The sequence below is a fragment of the Leucoraja erinacea genome, chromosome 20 (assembly GCF_028641065.1).
Source record: "Leucoraja erinacea ecotype New England chromosome 20, Leri_hhj_1, whole genome shotgun sequence".
Classification (NCBI taxonomy): Eukaryota; Metazoa; Chordata; class Chondrichthyes; order Rajiformes; family Rajidae; genus Leucoraja; species Leucoraja erinaceus.
This window is the reverse complement of record NC_073396.1, coordinates 34,342,819-34,368,618: the sequence shown is the minus strand read 5'-3', so window position 1 is coordinate 34,368,618 and position 25,800 is coordinate 34,342,819. Positions and strand designations below refer to the sequence as shown.

Below are 25,800 nucleotides of genomic sequence, written 5' to 3'. Positions count from 1 at the left end.
CGGAAACCAGTGTCTGCATTTTTTGATTCGACAAGTATCATAACCTGTTTAGTTATATGGAAAATTGAACAAGTATAAAGCTCAGAAACCGGAGAACACAAACGTGTATATTTCTTTCCTGAGGGTTTGCCTATGGATTTGGTACTGATGCATTTATGAGCTGTGGGTACCATGAGCAAGGTTGGCATTTAATACCATCCCACGGTGAGGATCTCGCCGACCCACATCAGGTTCCAGTCAATCACATTGCTGAGAGTCTAGAGTCGAATCTTGGCCTAACTAAGTTGGGTTTTAAAACGGAAAAATACTTTCATTTACTCCAGGATGTATTTGTCTTGTGAATTAATATCTTATTCATCAGGCTCAGTCTCTGGAAGACAGACCCAAAGTGCTGGAGTAACTCAGCGGGTCAGGCAGCATCTCTGGATAAAAATGGTGGCAGACATTTCAGGTCAGGACCCTTCTTCAGACTCTGGAATGCCAGTTCAGTGACAAGACCACTATGCTAAATGGTGAATTTTACCGCAGTCACTTTAGAAAACTCAGTTCACTCGTGCAGCAACTATTGCAGTCAATTTTCCAAGAGACTGGATTCCACTGGGAAAAGGAGGAAACTGCAGGAAAGGGAAGAGGTTGGATGGGAGGCTGCAGAAACGTCAATGATCAGTCCAACAATGAGGTATGAATCATTTCATCATCTGCCATCAGAGCTGTTAGTTGAGGGATGAACATTGGCCAAGGCAACATGCCAACTTACAACAGTGGTGCAGCGGTAGAGTTGCTGCCTTACAGCGCCAGAGACTCGGGTTCGATCCCGACTCCGGGTACTGTCTGTACGTTCTCCCCCTGACCACGTAGGTTTTCTCTGAAATCTTTGATTTCCTCCCACTTTCCAAAGACGTGCAGGTTTGTAGGTTAATTGGCTTGATATTAACGTGAAATCATCCCAAGTGTGTGTAGGATAGTGTTAATATGAGGGGATCACTGGTTAGTGCAGACTCAGTGTGCCGAAGGGACTGTTTCCACACTGTAGGTCTAAACTAAACTAAATTAAACACTCAACTTGTTGAGTCAAGTCAAGTCAAGTCAAGAGTTTATTGTCATGTGTCCCAGATAGGACAACAAAACTCTTGCTTGCTGCAGCACAACAGAATATAGTAAGCATAAATATAGAACAGTTCAGTGTGTCTATATACCATAGACACATAATTAAACAGATAAAGTGCAATAGGCTGTTATTGTTCAGAATTTGTTTGATGGCGAGTTTAATAGCCTGATGACGGTGGGGAAGAAGCTGTTCATGAACCTGGATGTACCATATTTCAGGCTCCTGTACCATCTACCTGATGGCAGCGGAAAGATGAGTGTGTGACCAGGATGGTGTGGGTTTTGATGACGCTGGCAGCGTTTGTGAGGCAGCGACTGCGATAGATCCCTTCGATGGTGGGGAGGTGAGAGTCGATGATGGTCACAACTTTCTGCATTCTTTTCCACTCCTGGATGCTCAAGTTGCCAAACCAGGCCCCGATGCAATCGGTCAGCATGCGCTCTACCGTGCACCTGTAGAAGTTCGAGAGAGTCCTCTTTGACATACCGACTCTCCGTAATCTTCTCAGGAAGTAGAGGCCACCCAAGAAGGCAAACGTAGAGGTGGTACAATGGCCAATTTGTAAAATGCCACTACACATTCAGAAAATCCTCGCTTAAGTTCTACTAATGACTTGCTTAAATCCACTGCGAGACTTAAAACCACAATAATCCCTCACAGGCAACGGTACTAGCAACCGAGCCAAGCTGACAAAGGATGAATAATATGTTTGCAAACACTTCCCCTCATTAGGGGACAAAAGATCAACTACATCTATTCAGCTTCAACTCCATAAAACAAACTCATCGATCCTAATATAATGGTAGCAAACCACCTTAGAAACTTAATTTACACTCTTATGGATGATTGAAGAAACCATTGCTCATGAAGTAAAGATAACAAAATCATATAACTGTTGAGCCAGTAAGTGGCCTTTGAGTGGATTGTTCCGAGTTACTTGGAGCATAAAGGGCCTGTCCCACTTAGGAGACCAAAACAGCAACCTCTGGTGACCTTGCCCGCCACCCAAGGTTTCCATGAGGTCACAGGAGGTTTTGGTCACTCTCCCTAATGGTCGAAAGCGGTTTCCGCGTGGTCAAGGCTTGTTGCTGCTATTTTTTTCATCATGATGAAAACCGGCCTCGACTAAAAATAGGTTACCGTTTTAAAAATCGATAATTTTTTTGTCGCATGTCTAGTCAAAGCCGGTTTTCTTCATAGGAAGGTTTACAACATATGCGTGGGAGGTGGCAGAAGGTTACAGGTCACCTCAACCTTGATTTTTTGTTGCTCTTTAGGTCTCTTAAGTGGGACAGGCCCTTTACTGCTCACTTCCTCTTCCCCCAACATTTGCCCATATTCCTTTAGGTGAAGAATAAAGAATGGAACAGCACTACTGCTGCCGACAATTAATTCGTTCTTTCAGGTCAATTTCACTGTAACCTCAAAGATAAGACAGAAAAAGCTGGAGTAACTCAACGGGACAGTCAGCATCTCTGGAGAGAAGGAATAGGTGACGTGTCGGGTCGAGACCCTTCTTCAGACTGAGAGTCAGGGGAAAAGGAAACGAGAGATATAGACATAGAACAAATGAATGGAAGAAGTGAATAGCTTAGGCACAGCTAACAATGGTCTGTTTCCTTTATTTTCATTACTTTTTTTGTATATCTTTCATTCATTTGTTCTGTATCTCTCGTTTCCCTTTCCCCTATCTTTCAGTTTGAAGAAGGGTCTCAACCCGAAACGTCACCTATTCCTTTTCTCCAGAGATGCTGTCTAACCCGCTGTTACTCCAGCTTTCTGTGTCTATCTTCCGTTTAAACCAGCATCTGCAGTTCCTTCCTATCCACTGTTACCTCTGCAATCTAACTGAACAGCACAAAGAGTAGCAGTACAAAAATGTGTTGCCATGGACAGCACAAAGGGAAATTATAAAATAACATTAAAACATTCCACATAAAGGGGAAACTGCTTGCACAGCTAGCATCACAGATGAAATGTCAGGATTCACATTACAACAACTTTAGCTGACATCTTTCACCAGTGGACCTGTCAGTAAAATGAATAGCATCTCCATGGCAATAAAGCAGACCAGCCTTTCAAACAAAAACTCGTACAAAACATTATTGAGGGCGCTTTATATTCACGAACAAAGAAATGGCCCTTTGCTTTCTCCACTCCCCAAATCCAAATTCAAAACAATGTGCCTTGAAAAAGCCATTAGTAAGCAGCACAATAGATTATAAACAATGATAGACACAAAAAGCTGGAGCAACTCAGCGGGACAGACAGCATCTCTGGAGAGAAGGAATGGGCAACGTTTCAGGTCGAGACCTTTGTCTCAAGAAGGGTCTCAACCCGAAACGTCACCCATTCCTTCGCTCCAAGACACTGCCTGCCCCGCTGAGTTATTCCAGCTTTTAGTGTCTATCTCGGTTTAAACCAGCATCTGCAGTTCCTTCCTACACATAATGTAAACAATGTTTTGTACAAAACACATTAAAGTCTTTATTTTCTCAACATTCCACCTAACTTTTATTTGCAATTATCTCCCATGTTATCACTTTTGGAAGTGTGGGGAATGAGAGACTGGCCGTGATGGAGAACATAGAAACATAGAAAATAGGTGCAGGAGGAGGCCATTCGGCCCTTCGAGCCAGCACCGCCATTCATTGTGATCATGGCTGATCACCCCAATCAATAACCCGTGCCTGCCTTCTCCCCATATCCCTTGATTCCACTAGCCCCTAGAGCTCTATCTAACTCTCTCTTAAATCCATGCAGTGATTTGGCCTCCACTGCCCTCTGTGGCAGGGAATTCCACAAATTCACAACTCTCTAGGTTAAAACCTTTTTTCTCACCTCAGTCTTAAATGGCCTTCCCTTTATTCTAAGACTGTGGCCCCTGGTTCTGGGCTCGCCCAACATTGGGAACATTTTTCCTGCATCTAGCTTGTCCAGTCCTTTTATAATGTTATATGTTTCTATAAGATCTCCCTCATCCTTCTAAATTCCAGTGAATACAAGCCTAGTCTTTTGAATCTTATTAGAACGGGTCCGTACAAGCTTGTATAGATAGTTTTACTATAACACAACAGCGGGCCGGTGACGGGAGTGGCGGTGGGAAGCAGTTGCGGCGGTGGAGGACGGGGGTTTGTACGGGAATATATGGAAGGCAGTTTTGTTTCCTGCTTGACAATTTCCAGAGTAACGTTTAAAGAGCCTGTCCCACGTGGACGACCTAATCCACAAGTTTAGAAGACCCTAGACAGGTTGAAAAAAATGTCAAGGTCGTGTTGACTCGCCAAAGGAAAAGACCTCCTATGACTATGTCTACCACCTCCTAAGACTACGTCTACAACATCCTACGATCCCCTCGACCTCAGTCTTCTACACCTAAGACCAACAACGACTAGCTACGAGTGGAAAATGGTCACATGATAAAATTATGTCATGTTTGCATTTTTTTTCTCAGTCCAGTTACCGACCTAGGACTATCTACGACTACATACGACTATCATCACGACCTACTACGACTATCTACGACTACCATCACGACCTACCACGACCTGCCTACAACCTACCTACAAGTAAAAAGCATCCATTTTTTCCATGCCAACCTTTTTTTTTTACTCGTGGACATTTTTTATCAGGCAGGAAAAAACGCCGCAACCTACTTGAGGCCACGAGTACGCGGAGACCACTCACGAGCATGAGGAAGAGTTACGAAGACCTCCTACGACCTCGTGGCGACCAGGCTGCGAGTATGAGTCAAGAACAAACTCGGCAGAGGTTGCCAATTAGGTTGTGAAAGTGGGACAGGGGCTTTAGTGGTTCTGTGGTCCTCAATGGAAATCACAATGTACAAATGCAAAAGGCATTCTCTAATGCACCCGTCAGGTTATATCCAATCTGAAGAAGGGTCTCGACCCAAAACGTCACCTATTCCATTTCTCTAGAGATGCTACCTGTCCCGCTGAGTTGCTGCAGTCTTTTGCATCTGTCTTCGTGTTAAGGAAGCAGCGGCTACCCCTACAGCCCGAGGGGTGCACCTTTAGAACCATACAGCAGAGAAACAGGACCTTCAGCCCAACTCATCCACGTCAATCAAGATACACCACTAAATTAGTCCCATTTACCCACATTTGGCCTATATCCCTCTAAACATTTCCTATTGATGAACCTATCCAAAAATAGACACAAAATGTCAGAGTAACTCAGCGGGACAGGCAGCATCTCTGGATAGAAGGAATGGGTGACATTCACCCATTCCTTCACCCATTCCTTCTCTCCAGAGATGCTGCCTGTCCCGCTGAGTTACTCCAGCATTTTATGTCTATATTTGGTGTAAACCAGCATCTGCAGTTCCTTCTTGCGCTTGAACCCATCCAGATGTCTTTTCAATATTGTATCTGCCTCAACTACTTCCTCTGGCAACTCGTTCCATACACCCACCACCCTCTGCATGAAAATGTTGCCCCTCACCTTTTCCATCTCACCTTAAAGCTACGCCCTCTAGTTCTTGATTCCCCTAGCCTTGGAGAAAGACTCTGCGTTCAACCCAAGGGTGATCCTAGAGAGCTGTATAATGTCAGGAAATTATTCCTCTCGTGTTACACACCTCTGTAGAATCACCTTGGCCTCCTACGCTCCAAGGAATAAATCCTAACCTGCCTGGCCTCTCCCTTTTACTCAGGCTCTCGAGTGCTGGCAATGTCATTGTAAATCTTCCTTGCACCCTATTCGGCACAATGCCATCTCTCCTTTGGCAGGGTGACCAAGACAGAACACAAATCTCCAAGTGAAATGACGAGGCCAAGGCAATTCAAATCAAGTAAGCCACATCTATTTCTCATTACAGTTTACTGGGCCAGTGCGGGTGATTGGTCCTTATTCTAAATGCTTTCACCCATTTGCCGTACAACTGATTTCATGTGGCTTTTGATGTCTTACAGTTGGGAAAGGATGAGAGGATTGTATCAAGAATAAAGCAATTATCCATTCTCTGCTTGATTCACACTTAATGTTCTAATAACAATCCACACTCAGCAAGGCCAACAACATAATCCAGGACGAGTCGCATCCTGGCCACTCCCTTCTCCCATCAGGCAAAAGGTATAGAAGTGCAAAAATGCACACCTCCAGATTCGGGGTCAGTTTCTTCCCAGCTGTTATCAGGCAACTGAACCATCCTACCACAACCAGAGAGCAGTGCTGAACTACTATCTGTCTCATCGGGGACTCTCGGACTATCTTTGATCAGACTTTACTGGCTTTACCTTGTTACCTAAACGTTATTCCCTTATAATGTATCTGTACACTGAGAATGGCTCAATTGTAATCATGTGTTGTCTTTCCGTTGGCTGGTTAGCACGTAACAAAGGGTCTTCACTGTACCTCGTTACACGTGACAATAATCTAAACTGAACTGAACTGACTTGCAATGACTCAAAGCCCCTTCTCAGGGACCAATACAAAAATATGTGAACATGAAGACTAAAGACCTCTCTCCCCAAGGTTAAAGGGGATGTACAAGCAGGTTATTTGTGCTACAGAGTGGGGTGGTGCCTGGATTGGGCTGCTGAAGTGGTGGATGCAGGTAGGGTGGAACATTTAAGAGGCATTTAGACAGATATGAAAGGGGGTGGAAGGATGCAGATCACGTGCTTGCAGATGTGTGGTTTAAATTGGCATCATAGTCGATACAGGCGTCACGGGCAAAGGGCTTGTTCTTGTAGACAGACACAAAAAGCTGGAGTAACTCAGCGGGACGGGCAGCATCTCTGGAGAGAAGGAATGAGTGATGTTTCGGGTCGAGACCCTTCTTCAGACTGAAAGATTAAGAAGTGCAATGTTTCCATCATGCAGCAAAATTGACATTGTTATCCCAAAACTTTGTTCTAGAAGTAGTTAACCTGCTGATAAACATACAACGACTTTATATCAAAAATATAAGGAAGTCCTTCCAGAACACTGGACTCAGTTTTAGGTAAAAATCATTGATTAGGCAGGACAAGGCATTGCAGGACATGCCTGCTTGGTAACACTTCATCATGTTCCCATCCACTCAAAAAGATTCTGAGCTATGCGTTGCCAGAATGACACACTGGTAATGGTGCAGTGAGGACATAACATCAGGCCTCTTGATGAACAATGGAGCAGTAGCACACATTATTACGAGATGAAATGAGAGGAACTACAGATGCTGGTTTACATAGAAAAGTAACTCAATCTGAGGAAGGATCCTGACCTGGATCATCACCTATCCATGTTCTTCAGAGATGCTTCCCATCCCACTGAATTAATCCAGCACGTTGTGTCTTTTTTTAAACTTAATGTACAGAAGTCTATAGACAATAGGTGCAGGAGTAGGCCATTTGGCCCTTCGAGCCAGCACCGCCATTCAATGTGATCATGGTTGATCATCCTCAATCAGTACCCCTTCCTGACTTCTCCCCATAATCCCCTGACTGCTATTTTGAAGAGCCAAATCTTGCTCTCTCTTGAAAGCATCCAGAGAACCTGCCTCCACCGCCCTCTGAGGCAGAGAATTCCACAGACTCATCACTCTCTGTGAGAAAAAGTGAATGTTACTTTTGTTCGGAGGTGAGACAAATCCTTGGGCATCTAAATGTAATAGATGGATTTGTCACAAAAATATTGCTCGTACCGACCTTTATTTTAGGTCGGAAGGCAGGCGTTATTCAGTATTTTACAGCCAATTGTAAAGGCGTTAGGTTCTCCAAAGCACGGACTCCAACAGAACACAGTGTGCTGATGTAGTAAATCACTGACAGAAACTTTGGGAGTTCCATCTTAACTATACAGCCACACAAATTCCAAAGTGTTGCTGTTGATATTTTTGCAAAGTTCAGGCCTACAGATAACCCATTCTAATTCCTGTGAAAGATAGAAACATAGACATAGAAAATAGGTGCAGGAGTAGGCCATTTGGCCCTTCAAGCCTGCACCGCCATTCAATATGATCATGGCTGATCATCCAACTCAGAATCCTGTGCCTGTCACAAAGGCCACATCTAACTCCCTCTTAAATATAGCAAATGAACTGGCCTCAACTACCTTCTGTGGCAGAGAATTCCAGAGATTCACCACTCTCTGTGTGAAAAATGTTTTTCTCATCTCGGTCCTAAAAGACTTCCCCCTTACCCTTAAATTGTGACCCCTTGTTCTGGACTTCCCCAACATCGGGAACAATCTTCCTGCATCTAGCCTGTCCAACCCCTTAAGAATTTTGTACATTTCTATAAGAGCCCCCCTCAATCTTCTAAATTCTAGCGAGTGCAAGCGGAGTCTATGCAGTCTTTCTTCATATGTAAGTCCCGACTTCCCAGGAATCAGTCTGGTGAACCTTCGCTGTAATCCCTCTATGGAAAGAATGTATTTCCTCAGATTAGGAGACCAAAACTGTACGCAATACTTCAGGTGTGATCTCACCAAGACCCTGTACAACTGTAGTAGAACCTCCCTGCTCCTATACTCAAATCCTTTTGCTATGAATGCTAACATACCATTCGCTTTCTTCACTGCCTGCTGCACCTGCATGCCTACTTTCAATGACTGGTGTACCATGACACCCAGGTCTCGTTGCATCTCCCCTTTTCCTAATCGGCCACCATTCAGATAATAGTCTACTTTCCTGTTTTTGCCACCAAAGTGGATAACCTCACATTTATCCACATTTTTCTTCGGAGTCACGTGAGTGACTACGTGAAGAAGGCCCGTTCAGCCGCACGTGCGTCATTACGTCAGACGCATTGGTGCAGGCGGCTGGTTGGGGCAGCAGCTCCCTAGCCCGGTAAGTTTAAACTTCAGGTAAGCTGATTTTTTACCTGTTTTATTCCCTGCAGGAACCTCTAGTTCGCGGATTCGCGAGGCCCGACCCGACGAGGGAACCAGCTATGGGCTGTGGGGAAACCCCGGTTCTTCCCGCCAAGAGCGGGTAGCTGGAGAATGTCGGGTGTCGTGGAAGACGTTGCTGACGGGCGCTCCGGGTGCCGGGAGGGGTTCCCTCCGATAGGCACAGGAACGTTGGGGTTCCCAGCAAAGGGACCTCCAGTAGGCCGGGTGCGAGAGGGCATTTTCCCTCTGATAAGACTATTTATTCTGGGACCGCGAATAGAGCGGGAGTCGGGAGGGGGTTCCCCTCCGACAATATGAATATTTATGCTGGGGTTCCGGTTGAGGGGACCTCCAGCAGGCCGGGTGCCGGGAGTGGTTTTCCCTCCAAGATATGTATGTTAATGCTGGGGTTCCCGTGGAGGGGACCTCCAGTAGACCAGGAGTCTGGAGGGGTTTTCCCTCCAAGATAAATATTTATGCTGGGGTTCCCGTGGAGGGGACCTCCAGGAGACGGGAGTAAATATATATGCCGGGTGTTGGGAGGATTTTCCCCGATATCCATATAGAGGCTGGGGTTCCCGGGTAGGGGAATCCAGTAATTATGCGGCTTGCAGACCGCAGGGGTCCCCAGGTAAGGGGTTAAACGGACCGGAACGGTCAGCCCTGGGGCTGGTAGGGGTTTCTCTCCGGTAATATATAAGGGTGCTAGGATTCCCGGGGGAGGGGAATCTACCAGCTATGCGGTACCCAGACCGCAGAGGTCCCCAAGATATGGGGTAAAATCGACCCAAGTGGTCAGTCCTGGTGCCGGGAGGGTTCCTTTCCGGTAGTAATAAATAACGTGGAAGTTGGCCAGGATGGAGCCTTATTGAGAGGAGGCTCAAGATAGATACACCCTAACATCAGGCGATATGGCAGTGTTGGGCAGATGGGAGAGCCTTGCCAGCAGCGCCTTGTAACAGGGCTGCATAATGGGGATGCCGAGTCTATGGCAGTGCCGACCTATTGCTCTAGGCCGTGTCAGCAGCATCTTGTATAGGGCTGTCTAAATGTATGGCAGCAGCACCTGGAGAAGGGCTGCAATGATGTCTCCCTCATGGAGGAGGTGAGCTTACCGGGGCATTTCCTGATCCTGAAGGGTGGACCTGTTGGAGAGGTCATGCCAGCAGCGCCTTGTAGTAGGGCTGCTTAATGTCTCCCTTATGGAAGAGGAGAACATGCCTGGTCAGCGTAATCTGATGCTGAGGCTGAGGGTATAGCGTGGAGCATACCTCAAGGGATGAAGGGCACATGTCAGAGGCACGATTTTTGGCAGCAAGGTTGCCATCCCAACACAATGCAGTGAACACCGCTATCAGGGGAGTTAGAGCCACCCGCCGAATATTCTATTCAGGTGAGACAGATTCCACAGGCAAAACCTGAAGGGCGAAGCACATAGTTTAGGGGGAAAACGCACCCCACGGCTTCATCGGCAGGAAGCGGTTCACTGAAGCTGGTAGCAGCATTAAGCTGACCAGAGTTACTCTACAACTAAGTGACCACAAACAAGTTGGTAAGATTTACAATTGGTTGGGCAACACACAAATAACTGAGACATTGTCATCTACTCAGAGGCATTTTAACCAGGTAACTGGACAATACTAGTATTCCAAGAAGGTTGGAATTTGGCCAGAAGAGTGTTGAGCCAGGTCCAGTATTTTAGCCAGGTTGCCTTCGAGACAGGCTAGGAGATATGGGGAATTGTCTTTCAAGGCAAGGTCAGAATTATGGCAAGAGTTGTCTTGGGACATGTGAGAATTATCAGAACCGGGCCAGAGTTGTCTTCAGGGCAGACTCGAAATGATGGCAGGTGTGGCCTGTTCATTATGAAAGAAGGGTGATCAAACTGATTTCATATGGTTTTCCTTGTACAATGATCATCCGAGATGTTTGAAGGCATTGTTATGATGAGGCAAGTTAAACTATGATAACAATAAATCATTCAAAGGACTATTCAGAGTTCAAAAACAATTGTGATATATTGTCTGGATTATATTTTGATGCTGTATTTGACTAAAATCCACTCAGTTTCAAGCTAATTGAGGAATTGGTTTCTCCTATCCAATAAATTAGGTTGTTATCAAATGGATAGTTGCCATGTGACTCTGCCCTGGGCAACAGATTGCAATCAATAGTAACCTGGAACAGCCTTGTGGTTATAAAGGAGTTCCTATTCATTAGACTAACTGGCAAATGATAGATGTGATGCAGCTGTGCATTTGGGAGTACTGACAGCATGCTTAATGACAAACAATAAGGGTCATGAAGGTTACACAAAAAAGCTGGAGAAACTCAGCGGGTGCAGCAGCATCTATGGAGCGAAGGAAATAGTCAACGTTTCGGGCCGAAACCCTTCTTCAGACTGATCGGGGGGGGGTGGGCGGGGACAAGAAAGGGAAAAGGAGGAGGAGCCCGAAGGCTGGGGGATGGGAGGAGACAGCATGGGGGGCTGAGGAGGGGGAGGAGACAACAAGGACTAACAAAATTGGGAGAATTCGATGTTCATGCCCCCAGGATGCAGACTCCCCAAACGGAATATGAGGTGCTGTTCCTCCAATTTCCGGTGCTGCTCGCTGTGGCCATGGAGGAGACCCAGGACAGAGAGGTCGGAGACGGAGTGGGAGGGGGAGTTGAAGTGCTGAGCCACCGGGAGGTCAGCTTGGTTATTGCGGACCGAGCGGAGGTGTTCGGCGAAACGATCGCCCAACCTCCGCTTGGTCTCACCGATATAGATCTGCTGACATCTAGAAGGTCATGAAGGTCATTGATAATACAAATTGCTATTGCCAACTGAAGCTAAGATGGCTTAAGCTGGGAACATGCAGAATGTCATCTCTAAGTTGGGAACATGTGAATGTCATCTCTAGTTGGAGGTGCAGGACAATTACAATGAGTTATTAACTCTTCAGTATTGGTATCAGCTATCTATAGACCCTAAGTGCATTATGGGTTAAAGAGTGATTGAGTGAATATGCATAGGTGTCTGCTCAACTTCATGTGACATATGATAAGCACGAGGGTGCAATCAGGGAAAATATCCTGTAAAAGGTACATAATCTAATTCGCCACTGGAGTATCATTAAGTACAGGTCAATGACAACACAGAATGGGTGTTGGACCACGCAGTAGTTATGAAATTCTGATTTAATGCAACACCGAATATAGATATATTGTTTTCATGCTAATTAAAGGTTGCAAAAAATGTGTGGCATAATAGTGGCAAAAGATACATCCTCGCTACAAGCATGAGGATTCGTCTTTTATGTCTTCCTCCAATTTGCTTTATGAGTCGGGTCTTGAAATAGAGTCATCAAGAGTCGCTTTAGGTTCCAGCTGTGGAATTGGCCTATGCAGTTTTATTTCCGATTTGTCGGGAATAATAATAATGCAACATTATATGGTTATTTAAACGTAACTTGCTGGTTCAGCCTGCGGCTTGAAAGATCAGCCGTTGCATGATAAAATCAATATATGTTCTACAGATTCTCAATAGATTGCTTATGGCTTGGGTTTGTCATGCTATTTTTGTGTGTATTCACAGTGCTGGAATGGTACCAAAAAAGCGGTACTTTGCTGCTTCAGGAGATGGGAAGCGCTCATGTTATATTTAAAATGGTACAGATTACAGTTATTGCCGTTCATTTAAATGGTCTTTGACAATATTGAATTATAGGATCATTAACTGTGCCAAGGGGCTTTCCATCAGACTTACTGCAGCTAACGAGAGCCAAGTTGTTGGGTTCACCTCGGAATATCAAGTTAGTAAAGGATATCTGTTACACAGGTTTCCCAGGACAAGTACAATGCAGCATGGGAGATTGACATTGTGTAACACTATATGAACCAGGGGATTCCAGCTACATTCTTAGCTTTGATCGGACCTCATTAGGTAGTTATCCTCCTGGCGCTGGTTAGCGCAACAGGTCACTTGCTACATTATTGTGACAGGAGAGGATGATTACATCTGCAAATATATGCATAGTATTTCATGCTATAATTAATTTAAGCAGAGCAGTAGGGGGTGTCAGGTCTCAAAATAGCTCAAGACATACCCAGGGATTTCTCGTTATGTGGGGACACACATAGACAACAATACGTCAAGAACACCAAGAGTCTTTGAGACTCTGAGCTAACTATGATTGTTAATTACAAAAGACGTTATAACATCCTATCTGCTCAAATCTTGTCAGGTGTTAAAATGGAGTTGAGGTATGCAGGAGTAGATACTGATCTGGATCTCGCTCCACCAGGGCTGCTATAACAGCAGCAGCAAGGGTTAATTACATTCCGCTGGGCCACATTATAACGGCTGTAGTGTGGTCAAACGAACAATATTTCAAACATGTTATAATAACCAGTTGCTAGACCAGAGGTATTCTCAATTTATTTTATGTTCTGTTATAGGTTCCATCCGGATGAGAGATGTGACTATTGTTATTGCTTATTTAACAGCATCAGCATGTTTTAAATCTATGTCATGACTGTATGCATTATGAATGTTTTCCCTCATTTTGTCAATGAGGCAGTTGTGGTTGTGTGGACTTGTTTCTCACGGCATGAAATCACAGAGCTTTGAAATCTTCACGTAGTCACTCACGTGGCTCCGAAGTAAAATAGTTAGATTAAACGAGAACTTATCAGTTTGAAGTTTGATCTTTATTTGATGAGGAGTTACGATGAGGGAATACGTGCCCTCCGCTCCTAGCCCTCGTTAAGCTCATCTGGTAGTTCTAGTCTTCTTTCATCTTACTATCACACTTCAGTTACTGTTGTTATTATTATCTGTGATTTCACACCGCTGCTTTGAAGATTGACGCACGTGCGGCTGAACGGGCCTTCTTCACGTATTCCCTCATCGCAACTCCTCATAAAATAAAGATCAAACTGGTAAGTTCTCGTTTAATCTTACTATTATACTGCATCTGCCATGCATTTGCCCACTCACCCAACCTATCCAAGCCACCTTGCAGCCTCCTAGCATCCTCCTCACAGCTAACACTGTCCCCCAGCTTCGTGTCATCCGCAAACTTGGATTCAATTCCCTCGTCCAAATCATTAATATATATTGTAAATAGCTGGGGTCCCAGCACTGAGCCTTGCAGTACCCCTGTCATTGCCTGCCATTCTGAAAAGGACCCGTTTACTCCTACTCTTTGTTTAATTATTCTGATATATTTTATTTCTTTGATTTTCCTCATTATCTTGCTTTTTTTCCAATGAATGAATATCACTTTGACTATTTTAATTCCTCGTCTGCCCATCGCTTCAGCTGTGCGTGTGTGTTGTCTGCTTCTCTTTTACATGCCATCTTCCCTTTTGCTTCCCAAGTCTGCTCCGTTTTTCAAATCCCCTTCATCTTAAAAAAAATTTCCCCCTCCTTTATGGCTTCAACATCCATAAACTAAACTGTAAATAATTCTCTTGCTCCATTCATTCTCAATCTCATATCTTGTTATCAAATGTCACGACCAAAAATGATGATCTAATAATGCCAGCCAAAGACAGCAACCCTATTTCTACATTCTGGGGGTGTCTTTGTGCATTCCTACCACTTTTATAAATCTTCCGCCGTATTATGATCTTGAGTTGAATGACGGAAGTCTGTATTGGAAATGGTGTATTGCATGTTCTGTCCAGAAATGCTGCTTCTTGCAATGTCTGTTGTTGGCTACTGCTGACAGAAAACCTTCCCATAGGGTGATCCCTGCAGCCAGCATTTCAGGTGAAGATGCTACAGCCAGCACTTTGAAAGAGCCATCCAATTAGTCGTTTTCCAGAAGTCCTGCATTTTTTTAAACTGTTGAAAATATAACAATTGCATCTACTGCCCTTACAATGAACAAAACAAACTGCTGGAGAAACTGAATGGGTCAGGCAGCACCTGGGGTATTTGGGGTTGAGACCCTCCTTCGGGCTGATTCAGAATCAATCTGAAAGGTTCCGACATGAAACGTGGCGTGAACATTCCTAACCAGATGCTGCCTGACCCGCTGAGTTCCTTCAGCACTGTGTGTTTTGCTCAAAATGCCAGCAGATGGAGTTCCTTGTGTCTCCGTTTTACTGTCCCTTCGTGTGGTGAGTGGGTTCCACAACTAGTCCTTATTTCCAAGCAATTGGTTTACGTTGTAATGGGAGTGGTTTAAAGCAAAGATCTTCGCTATAAGATCTTTGGTTTAAAGGAGATCAGAGGGGAAAGTTTTTGCTACGCAGTAAGTGGTTGATATCTGTGACCCACAGATACAATCACGACATTTAAGAAACATCCTTAAAATGCTTGTGCTGTGTGACTCTATTACCCTCTCTGGTCAGTAATAATAACACAGAGTTGCCAATGCACTAAAAGACAATAAACTTATCAAGGTTTCTGCAATACAACGCGACGAAGTTGCTCTAAAAATGGGTCTGGCCGGCCAGCTGGTTGCTCCCTCAACTTAAAAAAAAAATGATCACGGTCCGTTCCTGCCAAGTTTAAACTTGTATTATGGCAATTCGAGGTTACCTCAAAGCTTCGGAGGGGAGGGAGGGAGGGAGCCCTCACGTTTATTCATGTGGTGCAAGTACCCGGTGAATTGGCCACATCCCCGGGAGAGAGCGGCCCGGGGAACCCCGGCTGGGGCGGCTCTAGAACGTGTCCCGGGAGGGAGTCCCGGGCAAGGCTCTAGAACGCGGCCCGGGCAAGGTTCTAGAACGCGGCCCGGGCAAGGTTCTAGAACGCGGCCCGGGCAAGGCTCTAGAACGCGGGCCCAGAGACCTGCCCCGTGTGCGGGGACAGCCCGGCCCGGCCCGGCCAGGGCAGGAAGAAGGAACTGCAGAGGCTGGTTTACACCGGAGATAAGACACACAAAATGCTGCCGCAACTACCGAAGGTAGACACAAAATGCAGACTGAAGGAGGGTCTCGACCCGGAAGCGTCACCCGTTCCTTCTGTCCAGAGTCGCTGCCTGTCCCGCTGAGTTGCTCCAGCATTGTGTGTGTGTGTCTATCTCTGACGGGGAGGGGAGTCACGGAGAGCGGCCTCGGGGATGCATTGCGTTGCGTTGCCCAGCGCTGTACCTTCGTTAAATCCCTCGTAGCCTCGGCGCTGGGCTTTAAGAAAAATGGGCATTTCGCGTCCTGAAGCCATGGCGAGTGTTCCCCGGTAAATCCCGGCGCAAACACAAGCTCGACACAACAAATTGTGTTCCCACTTGGTCCTACGGAGGGCGGCCGAGGGCGCAGCCTGCAGTTCGATTGTTTTGCTTTTGAATGAGGTATCTCCAAGAGGTGATCCTTTCCTTCGTCGAAATGTGCAGGAAACCTTCTTCTTCTATTTGCCAATGGGAACTTTGTAGGACTTTTTAAAAAAAATGTTCAAATAGATTTATAACTGCCTTTTGCAAAAATGAAACGACACATTTTCCGTAATTATCAGTTTTATAGATCTCGATTTTTTAATATAAAGGATAAGTATCTTTTTATGTAAACTATTACATTTGACCTTGTGCCCTAATTTCATACATTTTCAGTCAAATATTGTTTTTATATATTGAAAGAAGTAGCCTGGTACTGCTCCTAAACAACGGGAGATTTAAAATGACGACCCGAAAGATAAGAGGCGATTGGCATTTCTGCTTGGGCACAACATGCTGCAATATGTAGACACACATAAAGGTGAGTTGCTGGAGGAACTCAGCGGGTCAGGCCCATGCAGGGAAATGGAGAGTCCACGTTTCAATCATTCGGTCGGCCCAAAGATACTAGAGCTCTAAGATCTTTGGTCCAGTCCAGGGGTTGGGAACCTTTTCATGTTGGAATGCCGCATTGTTAGCTGTAATCTAATAAGGCCGCATCCAAGAAACTTCAATTAGATATACTTCAAAATCAGGGCTGCCAACTCTCACGCTTTGAGCGTGACACTCACGCATTTCAGCCAATTCTCACGCTGAAGACAGAATTTTCACGCTGACAGGCTGTCTTCAGTCCCTGCACAGCAAAGATCCTATAGCGGAGCTGTAGGATCTTTGCTGCACAGTTTGTCTCTTTGCGCCGCATGACAGCGATCTGCACGGATTGGGGAAGCACGTCGGTCCCGGGCAGCGGGTGTCAGCGCTTTTGTGCGCAGTCTGCGAGTGCTGCGCTGCCGGCTGCCGGCTGCCGCGAATTACGTGCGTAATGCTGCTTTCAAGTCCGGGGACAAAGACGCCCTTAGTACTGCTAGGGCCAACTTGAACCGGGGCGTGAGAACGGCCAAGCGTGCCTATGGACAGAAAATTCAGGCACACTTCACGGACACTAAGGACCCCAAGCGCCTGTGGCAAGGCATCCAGTCTGTCACCGGCTACAGGCCAACACCCCCACCGTGCGAGGACAACACAGACTTCCTCAACACACTTAACACCTTTTTCAACTGGTTTGAGGAGGACAACACCACCACACCAACAAAAGCCCCTCCCTGCCCAGACCATGAAACACTTCACCTGGACCCAGCTGATTTGCAGAGGACCTTACTCAAGGTGAACCCCAGAAAAGCTGCAGGTCCTGACAACATACCGGGGCGTGTGCTCAGAGACTATGCTGACCAACTCACAGAGGTTCTCACGGACATTTACAACACCTCTCTGAGCCAAGCCATCATACCAGCATGCTTCAAAGCCACCACCATCATACCGTTACCCAAGAAATACCCAGCCTCAACACTGAACACTGAACTACCGGCCCATAGCACTCACGTCCATCATGATGAAGTGCTTTGAAAGGCTGGTCAAGGCCCATATAACATCCAGTCTCCCCTCTACACTTGACCCATACCAGTTTTCTTACCGTCCCAACCGTTCCACTGATGATGCCATAGCAACAGTACTCCACCTAAGCCTGGCTCATCTGGAAACCAAAAACAGTTACGTGCGGATGCTGTTTATCGACTTCAGCTCCGCCTTCAATACAGTCATCCCCCAACATCTGGTGAATAAACTCGGCGAAATAGGCATCAGCACCCCACTATGCAACTGGTTACTGGACTTCCTCACTGACAGACCACAGACAGTAAGAGTTGGCAAAAACTCATCAGAGACCACCATCATGAACACCGGGGTCCCACAGGGATGTGTGCTGAGCCCTCTGTTGTTCACGCTGATGACTCATGACTGTAGTGCCAAACACAATTCGAACCACATCATCAAGTTCGCAGATGACACTACAGTGGTGGGCCTCATCAGCCACGATGACGATTCAGCCTACAGAGAGGAGGTTCAACAACTCATCAACTGGTGTGATATCAATAACCTTCAACTCAATGTCAATAAAACAAAAGAAATAACTGTGGACTTCAGGAAGAAACAGACAACACACACCCCACTTACCATCAATGGCAGTGCAGTGGCGTCTGTGAAAAGCACCAAGTTCCTGGGAGTGCACATCACAGATGACCAGACATGGTCCACCAACACCATCTCCCTAGTCAAGAAGGCACAGCAACGCCTCCACTTCCTTCGACGGATGAGGAGAGCTGACCTCCCCCCTTCTGCCCTCACGACTTTTTACAGGGGTGCCATTGAGAGCATTCTTACCAGCAGTCTCTCAGTCTGGTATGGCAGTTGCTCTGCTGCTGACCAGAAGGCCCTACAGAGAGTGGTGAGGACAGTGGAGAAGATCATCAGATCACCCCAACCAGCAATCCAGGACCTATACCCATCTCGCTGTCGCAAGAGAGCAAGCAATATCATCAAAGACACCACTCACCCAGCACACAAACTGTTCACCCTCCTACCTTCCGGTAAGCGCTACCGCAGCATGCGGAGCAAAACCACCAGATTCAAAAACAGCTTCTTCCCTCAGGCCATCAGACTACTCAACACACTTAAGAAAATTCCATGAACAGTACCCAAACAAAGACAAACAAACTGTGAAAATAACTTTTGGCTCAATGTCTCCAGTACAAAATTTGCACTTTTTCTATATTGCACCTTTCATTGTTGCACCCTTTTTAAAATACCTCAAAGTTTTTGCTACATTTTGGCATACTGTGCATATTTTAATATTTTAAATAATGTATGTCTATTGTCTATTTTTATTGGTATGTTGTCTGTCTGTGTTTTTAATATTACTTGCACATTTGGAGTATGGGGAAACGTAATTTCGATCCTCTGTGTAACTACTGTTGCATAATTGAATTGACAATAAAGTTTACTTTGACTTTGACTTTGACAACCTCGTTCCCTCCCTCCTTCCTGCCCTTCAACTCACACGGCAACGCCAGCGCCAGCGCCGCCAATCCACGCTACACCGTGCCCGCAAGACTCTCCATTGGGCGGCCGGGGAAAGAGAGGGAGGGGAGAAAGAGACAGAGAGAAAGAAACAAAGGGAGGGATGGAGGCAAAGAGAGACAGGGGGAGGGAATGTAGTAGGGGGTTGAAGGGGGAAGGAGAAAGAGGAAGCGTGAGGAAAAAGAGGGAGGGCGAGGAAAGAGAGGGAGGAGGAAAGAGGGAGGGATGGGGGGAGGAAAGAGGGAGGAAGGGGAGGAAAGAATGGGGAGGTCGGGGGGGGTGGGAAGGCACGGTGTGTGTGTGTGTCTGTTTCCCTGTGTGTGTCTCCTTGTGTGTATGTGTGCCTCCCTGTGTGTGTGTGTGCCTCCCTATGTGTGTCTCCCTGTGTGTGTGTGCGTGTCTCCCCGTGTGTGTGTGTCTCCATGTGTGTGTCTGTGTCTCCCTGTTTGTGTGTGTGTGTCTGTCTCCCTGTGTGTGTATGTGTCTTCCTGTGCGTCTGTTGTCACATCCTGGCCTTAGACAGGGCTGTCAACTCTGACGCTTTGAGCGTGAGAGTCACGCATTTCAGCCAATTCTCACGCTGATGACAGAATTCTCACGCTGTCTTCAGTCCCTGCACAGTTTGTCTTTTTGCGCCATATCACAACGATCTGTGCGGTCTGTGGAAGCGCGTCAGTTGGCGGCTGTGAGTGACGTCGCATCTCTTCTCTTCTCTTCTTTCTTGGTTGGATGTGTAGCCGCCGAGAACATGAAGCAGCCGGAGATAAAACTAACCAGGTGAATCGGTTGTAAAACATGGGGAGGACCACAATGAGGCCAAACATCTAGGACAGGGTTCGGCAACCTACGGCGCACGGGCTGAATCCGGCCCGTAACCCGAAAAATCACGTTTTTTTTCAATTTGTTTTCGCAGGGTCGGGGCAGGCGAGCCGACCTGAGAACATGCAGCCAGTCCCTGGGACGCGAGCCGATCTGGGAACGGCAGCCAGTCCCTGGGCACGCTGAATGCCAACTTGATCATTATGGACAAATTGGGCCAGCCACGTACATGTTATATAACTCTGACTCTATGAAGATCTGAATGGGCTTAGAATTACCATTTAAGCAAAATTGCCCCCACTTTCCCCATTTTGATTCTTGAGATTAATATCCCTTTGCTCTGTTAACAGTGTTAAAGTACTTATGAGGTCGAATCAGGAAAGGGAACATGTTATTTCTTTTTATGGTGCTTTAATTTGTTAGTTGATTGTTTGTTGAGTGCCATAATTTCTGAAATGGTCTTAAAGTAACTTAACTGTTATAAAGCAGTAATAAGTGATTTTTGTCCAAACAATTGGAATTTGCATAAAATGTTTGCATTATTAGCAGGGCTGTCAACTCTCACGCATTGAGCGTGAGACTCACGCATTTCACAAAATTCTCATGTTCTCACGCTGATCACAACATTTCTCACACTCAAATATCTGCGGGTGCTGAAAGTTCAAAATAAAGCAAAAATTGTTTTAGAGGTGAGTAAAAACCATGAGGGGAATATCAGGTGAATGCATCGTCTTTTTCCCAGGATATGTGATTCAAGCACGAGAGGGGATTGGTTTCAAGCAGGGCTATCATACTACCAGCACCAACCCCCCTCCCCCTTCCTCCCTGAGGCACAGCACATACCTCCCACCCTCACCTCCAGCGGCTCTATGTCCGTCGACTGCTCTGTCCACACCCCATGGAGTTTTAACCCCAGCCCGGAGCCAGGAGCGGATCGGGTGAGTGCCGCCTCCGGAGCCTACTATGGGAGGGGGAACACACCCTCCCCCCCTCGGTCGCTATGCTCCCTCGCAATTTCTCACTCTCAACTCTCACCCAATGTTGGCAGCCCTGCAAAATGTACATTATTTTGTAAAAATCTAGCTACTATGTACTAACTTCAAGAAAATTATAAAAAAATGTTAATTCTAAAGTTAATTAACCTTTTAATGACTTTGTTGTGACTGCTTTTAGTGGGGACGCATTTGAATATTTGGTTGCAACATGGAGGTACGCAGTTTCAGCTGATCTTCTAGATGGTTATCCACCATTTGTGACCTTAAGGGGGTTAGGTAGGTCAATGTAGAATCGCAGCAGTAAGTGGTTGAAAAGCAAGAAAGCATTTTCCGTGCATGTCAAAGTTAATGTACATTCTAGAGTTGCATTAGAACTAAATCATGAGCATAACAGGTGTTAAAATAGCCCTCATGACTTACTAATGTTTTAATTGTGGCCACCAGTCGGGGAGGATTATTTTGTTGAATATTCTTTTACGCTTTGGTATTTTAAATACGTTCATTTTAAGATTAAACTAAAAATAATAAAAGACGAACAAAAACATATTAATAAAAATAAAAGGATTTGTTCTACAAAATTTGGATTCTTTCAAAAGGTCGCACTTAATGGCCTAGAAGGCCGTGTGTGGCCTTAAGGCAGCAGGTTCCCCACCCCTGGTGCAGACTCTTCGTCCAGGCTGCTGTTTGATGTTTAGATCCAGTCTAGATGAAGAATGTTCATTTCCCTCGATAGGTGCTTCCTGACCCACTGATTTCATCCAGCAACCTGTGAGAGGCCTTTTCAAAAGCTATACAGAACTAAGTATTACATGACGCAGTTGTGTTTCAATGCATAAATAGTTCTTGCAGCCAATTATGAATAATTTATAGCAAGACACGTGTTGTCAAACAAGTGATCTTTATTAGATTAACACAGAACAGCTCTCAGAACCACAACCAAAGAGTATCTCCTCTAGTATCTGTGACCACAACAGTCGGTCGGTGGGGGCGCTGCAATGGCGGCAGCCCTGTCAGCAGCACGTTAGTTTTTTTCAACTTTTTTATTTTTTTTAGTATGTTTTAAAGTATGTTTTTAATGTTTCTTTGTGTATTTTGTGTGGAGGGGGGGGGGTGAGGGGGAAACCATTTTGACCGCCTCCTCCATGGCCTAACAGCAAGGATCGGCGCGGCCTTTCCCTGAGACGCGCCCGGGGCTTCAGCGATGGGCGCAGCGTGAACTCTCGGTGTGGAGCGGGCGAGCCCTCGCTGGGGCTCGCTGGAGGGGAGCGCTCCGTTTCGCTGGCCCGGGCAGCCGGCAGCCTGAAGCCGCGGTCTGCACAGCTCCAACTGGTGCGGCGTCTACAGCCCGGGATCCCTCGTGGGGACCCGGGGGAAGAAGAAGCCATCACTGCAGGCCCGTGGCCAACTTCTACCGCGGGCGCGGTGGCGACTTACCATCACCCCTGGAGGGGAGCTTCGACCGCCGGCCCTGCGGTCTGCGGTGCTTCTGGCTGCGGCGCGGCGGGAACTTTAAACTTTAAATCTTCGACCGCCGGCCTGCGGCCTACACCAACTTAAAGCCGCGGTCTCCAGTGGGGAAGAGCCAACTCTGGACTTACCTGGACTTGTACCTTGTCCTTTTACCATCTGGACGCCCGCAGCAACGGCTGCGGAGGGTTGAGGTCCCGACCACGGGGGAAAATGGAGGAGGACTGGCCAAATTGTGTGCCTTCCACCACAGTGATGAATGCTGTGGTGGATGTTTGTGTTAAATTTTTATTGTGTTTTTGTGTGTGTTCTTTATAATTGTACTGCTGCTGACATATTCATTTCACTTGCACTTATGTGCAATGTGACAAATAAACCGTATTGTATTGTTGTATTGTAACAAGGGGCAAGGTTTACCAGCAGTATATATACCCCAGGGGAGACCCGTGGCCAGCTCGTCCCGCCAAACCAAGTTACGTGACCCAACGCCCAGAGCCGAGGGTTCGCACCACCAGGGACTGCCACAAATCTCAATTATTTCTGAATTACTGGATCACTTTGGGTTTCAGAACCAGATCAACTGGTTATTATAATTAACATTTTAAGTCAGCAAAAAATAATCTGCTGATGGAGCTCAGGGGGTCAAGCGAAATTTGTGGAGGCAAAAGAATGCCCACTGTTTTGGTTTGAAAACCTACATCAGAATGGCCTAGAATTAGTCAGGCAGCATATCTGGAGAGAAGGAATGGTTGAGGTTTCGTGTCAAGAAACTGACTTCTTCAGACTGAGAGTCAGGGGAGAGGAAAACTAGTCTGAAGAAGGGTCTCAATCCGAAATGTCACCCATTCCTTCTCTCCAGGAATGCTGCCTGTCCCACTGAGTTACTCCAGCATGTTGCATCAATCTTCGGTTTAAATCAGCATTTGCAGTTCCTTCCGACACATTTTGTAAGATCATCAAATGTATTGCACCATTTGATGAGGGGAAATAGTAGGATTGCAATAAAAGAGTTCAGTGTAGAATGAAAATACATGCCTGATACTTCACACAACTCAGATTAGTATATCAACAAAATGTCCAATAATTTGACATTTCATTTCGAAAAGGAAAACATTTCAGATGCAGTTAATCTGAATTAAAACCAAAATGCCGGAAAAGCTTAGTAGACCATGCAGCATCTGTGATGGGAAAACCAGAGGTATATTTCAGACCAATGACCAGTCAAAGCTATGAGAAGTTAGAAATGGAATATATTTTAAGTTGCAGCGTTTTGGAGGAAACACAAAATAGCTATGATGAGGTGAAGATAAAATGACATAAGTAGTGGTTTTGTTAGCTAAGATAAGGTGATGAAAGCGTGTTTCAAATTTCCTTACAACATACAAGGCCATTCTGTTCTACGTAAACTCTTAGACTAATCCCATCAATCCCATGTGTGGGAAGGAACTGCAGAAGTTGGTTTAAACCAAAGATAGACACAAAAAAGTGGAGTACCTCAGCTGGTCAGACAGCATCTCTGGAGAAAGGGGACTGGTTATGTTTCTGAAGAAAGGTCTCGACCCGAAACATCACCTATTCCCTTTCACCAGACATGCTGTCTGACCCGCTGAGTTACTCCAGCTTTTTGTGTCTATCTTCGCATCTATCCCATTCCCTGTTAGCTATTATTTCACATATTCCAATTAACAATCTCATGATTCTCCAAGCAAACACTTTCACTGGGATAATTTGGGTAGCCATGAAGCTCACTGGTAACATGTACAGTTTGGGTGGCAAGGAACTGCAGATGCTGGTTTAAACCGAAGATGGGCACAAAACGCTGGAGTAACTCAGCAGGACAGGCAGCATCCTTGGAGGGAAGGAATGGGCGACGTTTCGGGTTAAGACCCTTCTTCAGATCTTGTACAGTATTTGGGACATGGTGGGAAAGAAGCCCCAAGGACCAACCCATGTATCACAGGAAGACCATGCAAACTGCACAGACTCCTATTGTGAGGAAACCGGAGATCCCGGAGAAAACCCACGCAGGCCACGGGGAGAATGTACAAACTCCGTACAGACAGCACCCGTAGACATGATCGAACCAGGGTTTCTGGCACTGTAAAGCAGCAGCTCTACCGCTGTGCCACCCTGCCACACCTCAAACTCAGCGGATTAAGCAGCATCTGTGGAAGCAAAGGAATGGTTGTGTTTCAAGTCAAAATCTTGCATCAGTGAGAGTGCAGAGGAAAGATTTATATAGTGAGAGGGAGGGGTAAGAAAAAGGCTGGTACCTGGTTGGTAGAAGCATAAGAAAATCAAAGATAATGGGAGGGGGAGTGCAATGGAAAAGAAGAGAGAGACACACCCAGAGTGGACTGGACAGGGCATGAATGGAGTGTGGAATGGGTTACCTGAAAATAGAACATGCAATTTCCATATCAATGTTTATGCCAGTGATGTGTATTTTGTTTCTAGGCTGTCCAGTTGTATTATACAGGTCAAAGAGAACAGGGAAATGTATCCAGATTGTGACGATCTTCCTTTCACCGGAACTGCAAGCACAATACAACAATATTAATAATAATAATAATAATAATAATAAATACTTTATTGATCCCCTCAGGGAAATTCAGATGTCCAGAAGCCCCCAACCAACAAACCCACAGATTCAAAACGAACGCAGACAGAAAATGCATAGAATACACTGTGGACACTACCTGAGAGCAATAAATATTTAAAAAGACCAATAATTAACAATTAAAAATTAAAAATTGCAAAAATGCATCCGCCTACAGCCTAGCGGTCCAAATTATAAAATCTAATGGCTGCAGGGGTGAAGGGTCTCCTGAACCGCTCCGTTCTACAGGGCAGGGAGAGGAGCCGGTTGTTGTTCCGAGTGCTCTTTTGACTCTCCAGAATTACATGGAGGGGATGCCCGGGGTTTTTCAGGAGGACCTGCACCTTGTGCCTCATACGCCTCTCAAGCACATCCATCCCAGAGTCCACTCCCCAGTTTGACCAGCTTCTTGTTGTTTTTTTCACTAATGCTGTTGCCCCAGCAGACAACAGCGTAGAAAATACCACTTGCAACCACAGTGTTGTAAAACATGTGCAGCATGTCATTACACACATTGAAGGATTTGAGCCTTCTGAGGAAAAAGAGTCTGCTCTGGCCTTTTTTGTAGAGGGAGTCAGAGTTGACAGACCAGTCCAGTTTGTTATCAAGGTGCACTCCAAGGTATTTATATGTCTGCACCACCGCAATGTCAGCCCCAGCAGCGTTGACCGGCTGAAGGGGGAGCTTGGACCT

The 25,800-nt window shown here is 45.9% G+C and overlaps 1 protein-coding gene across 1 annotated transcript in view; it reads right to left on the bottom strand.

Moving 5' to 3' along the window:
- The window catches only part of cpped1 (calcineurin-like phosphoesterase domain containing 1), a 303,516-nt gene extending 287,238 nt beyond the window's left edge, over positions 1-16,278 (bottom strand). Inside the window, exon 1 of the mRNA XM_055651848.1 lies at positions 16,040-16,278. Within this exon, the coding sequence (XP_055507823.1) occupies positions 16,040-16,109 (70 nt within the window). The 5' untranslated portion in view covers positions 16,110-16,278. The remainder of the gene's footprint in view (positions 1-16,039) is intronic.
- Between the last annotated feature and the right edge of the window lie 9,522 nt (positions 16,279-25,800).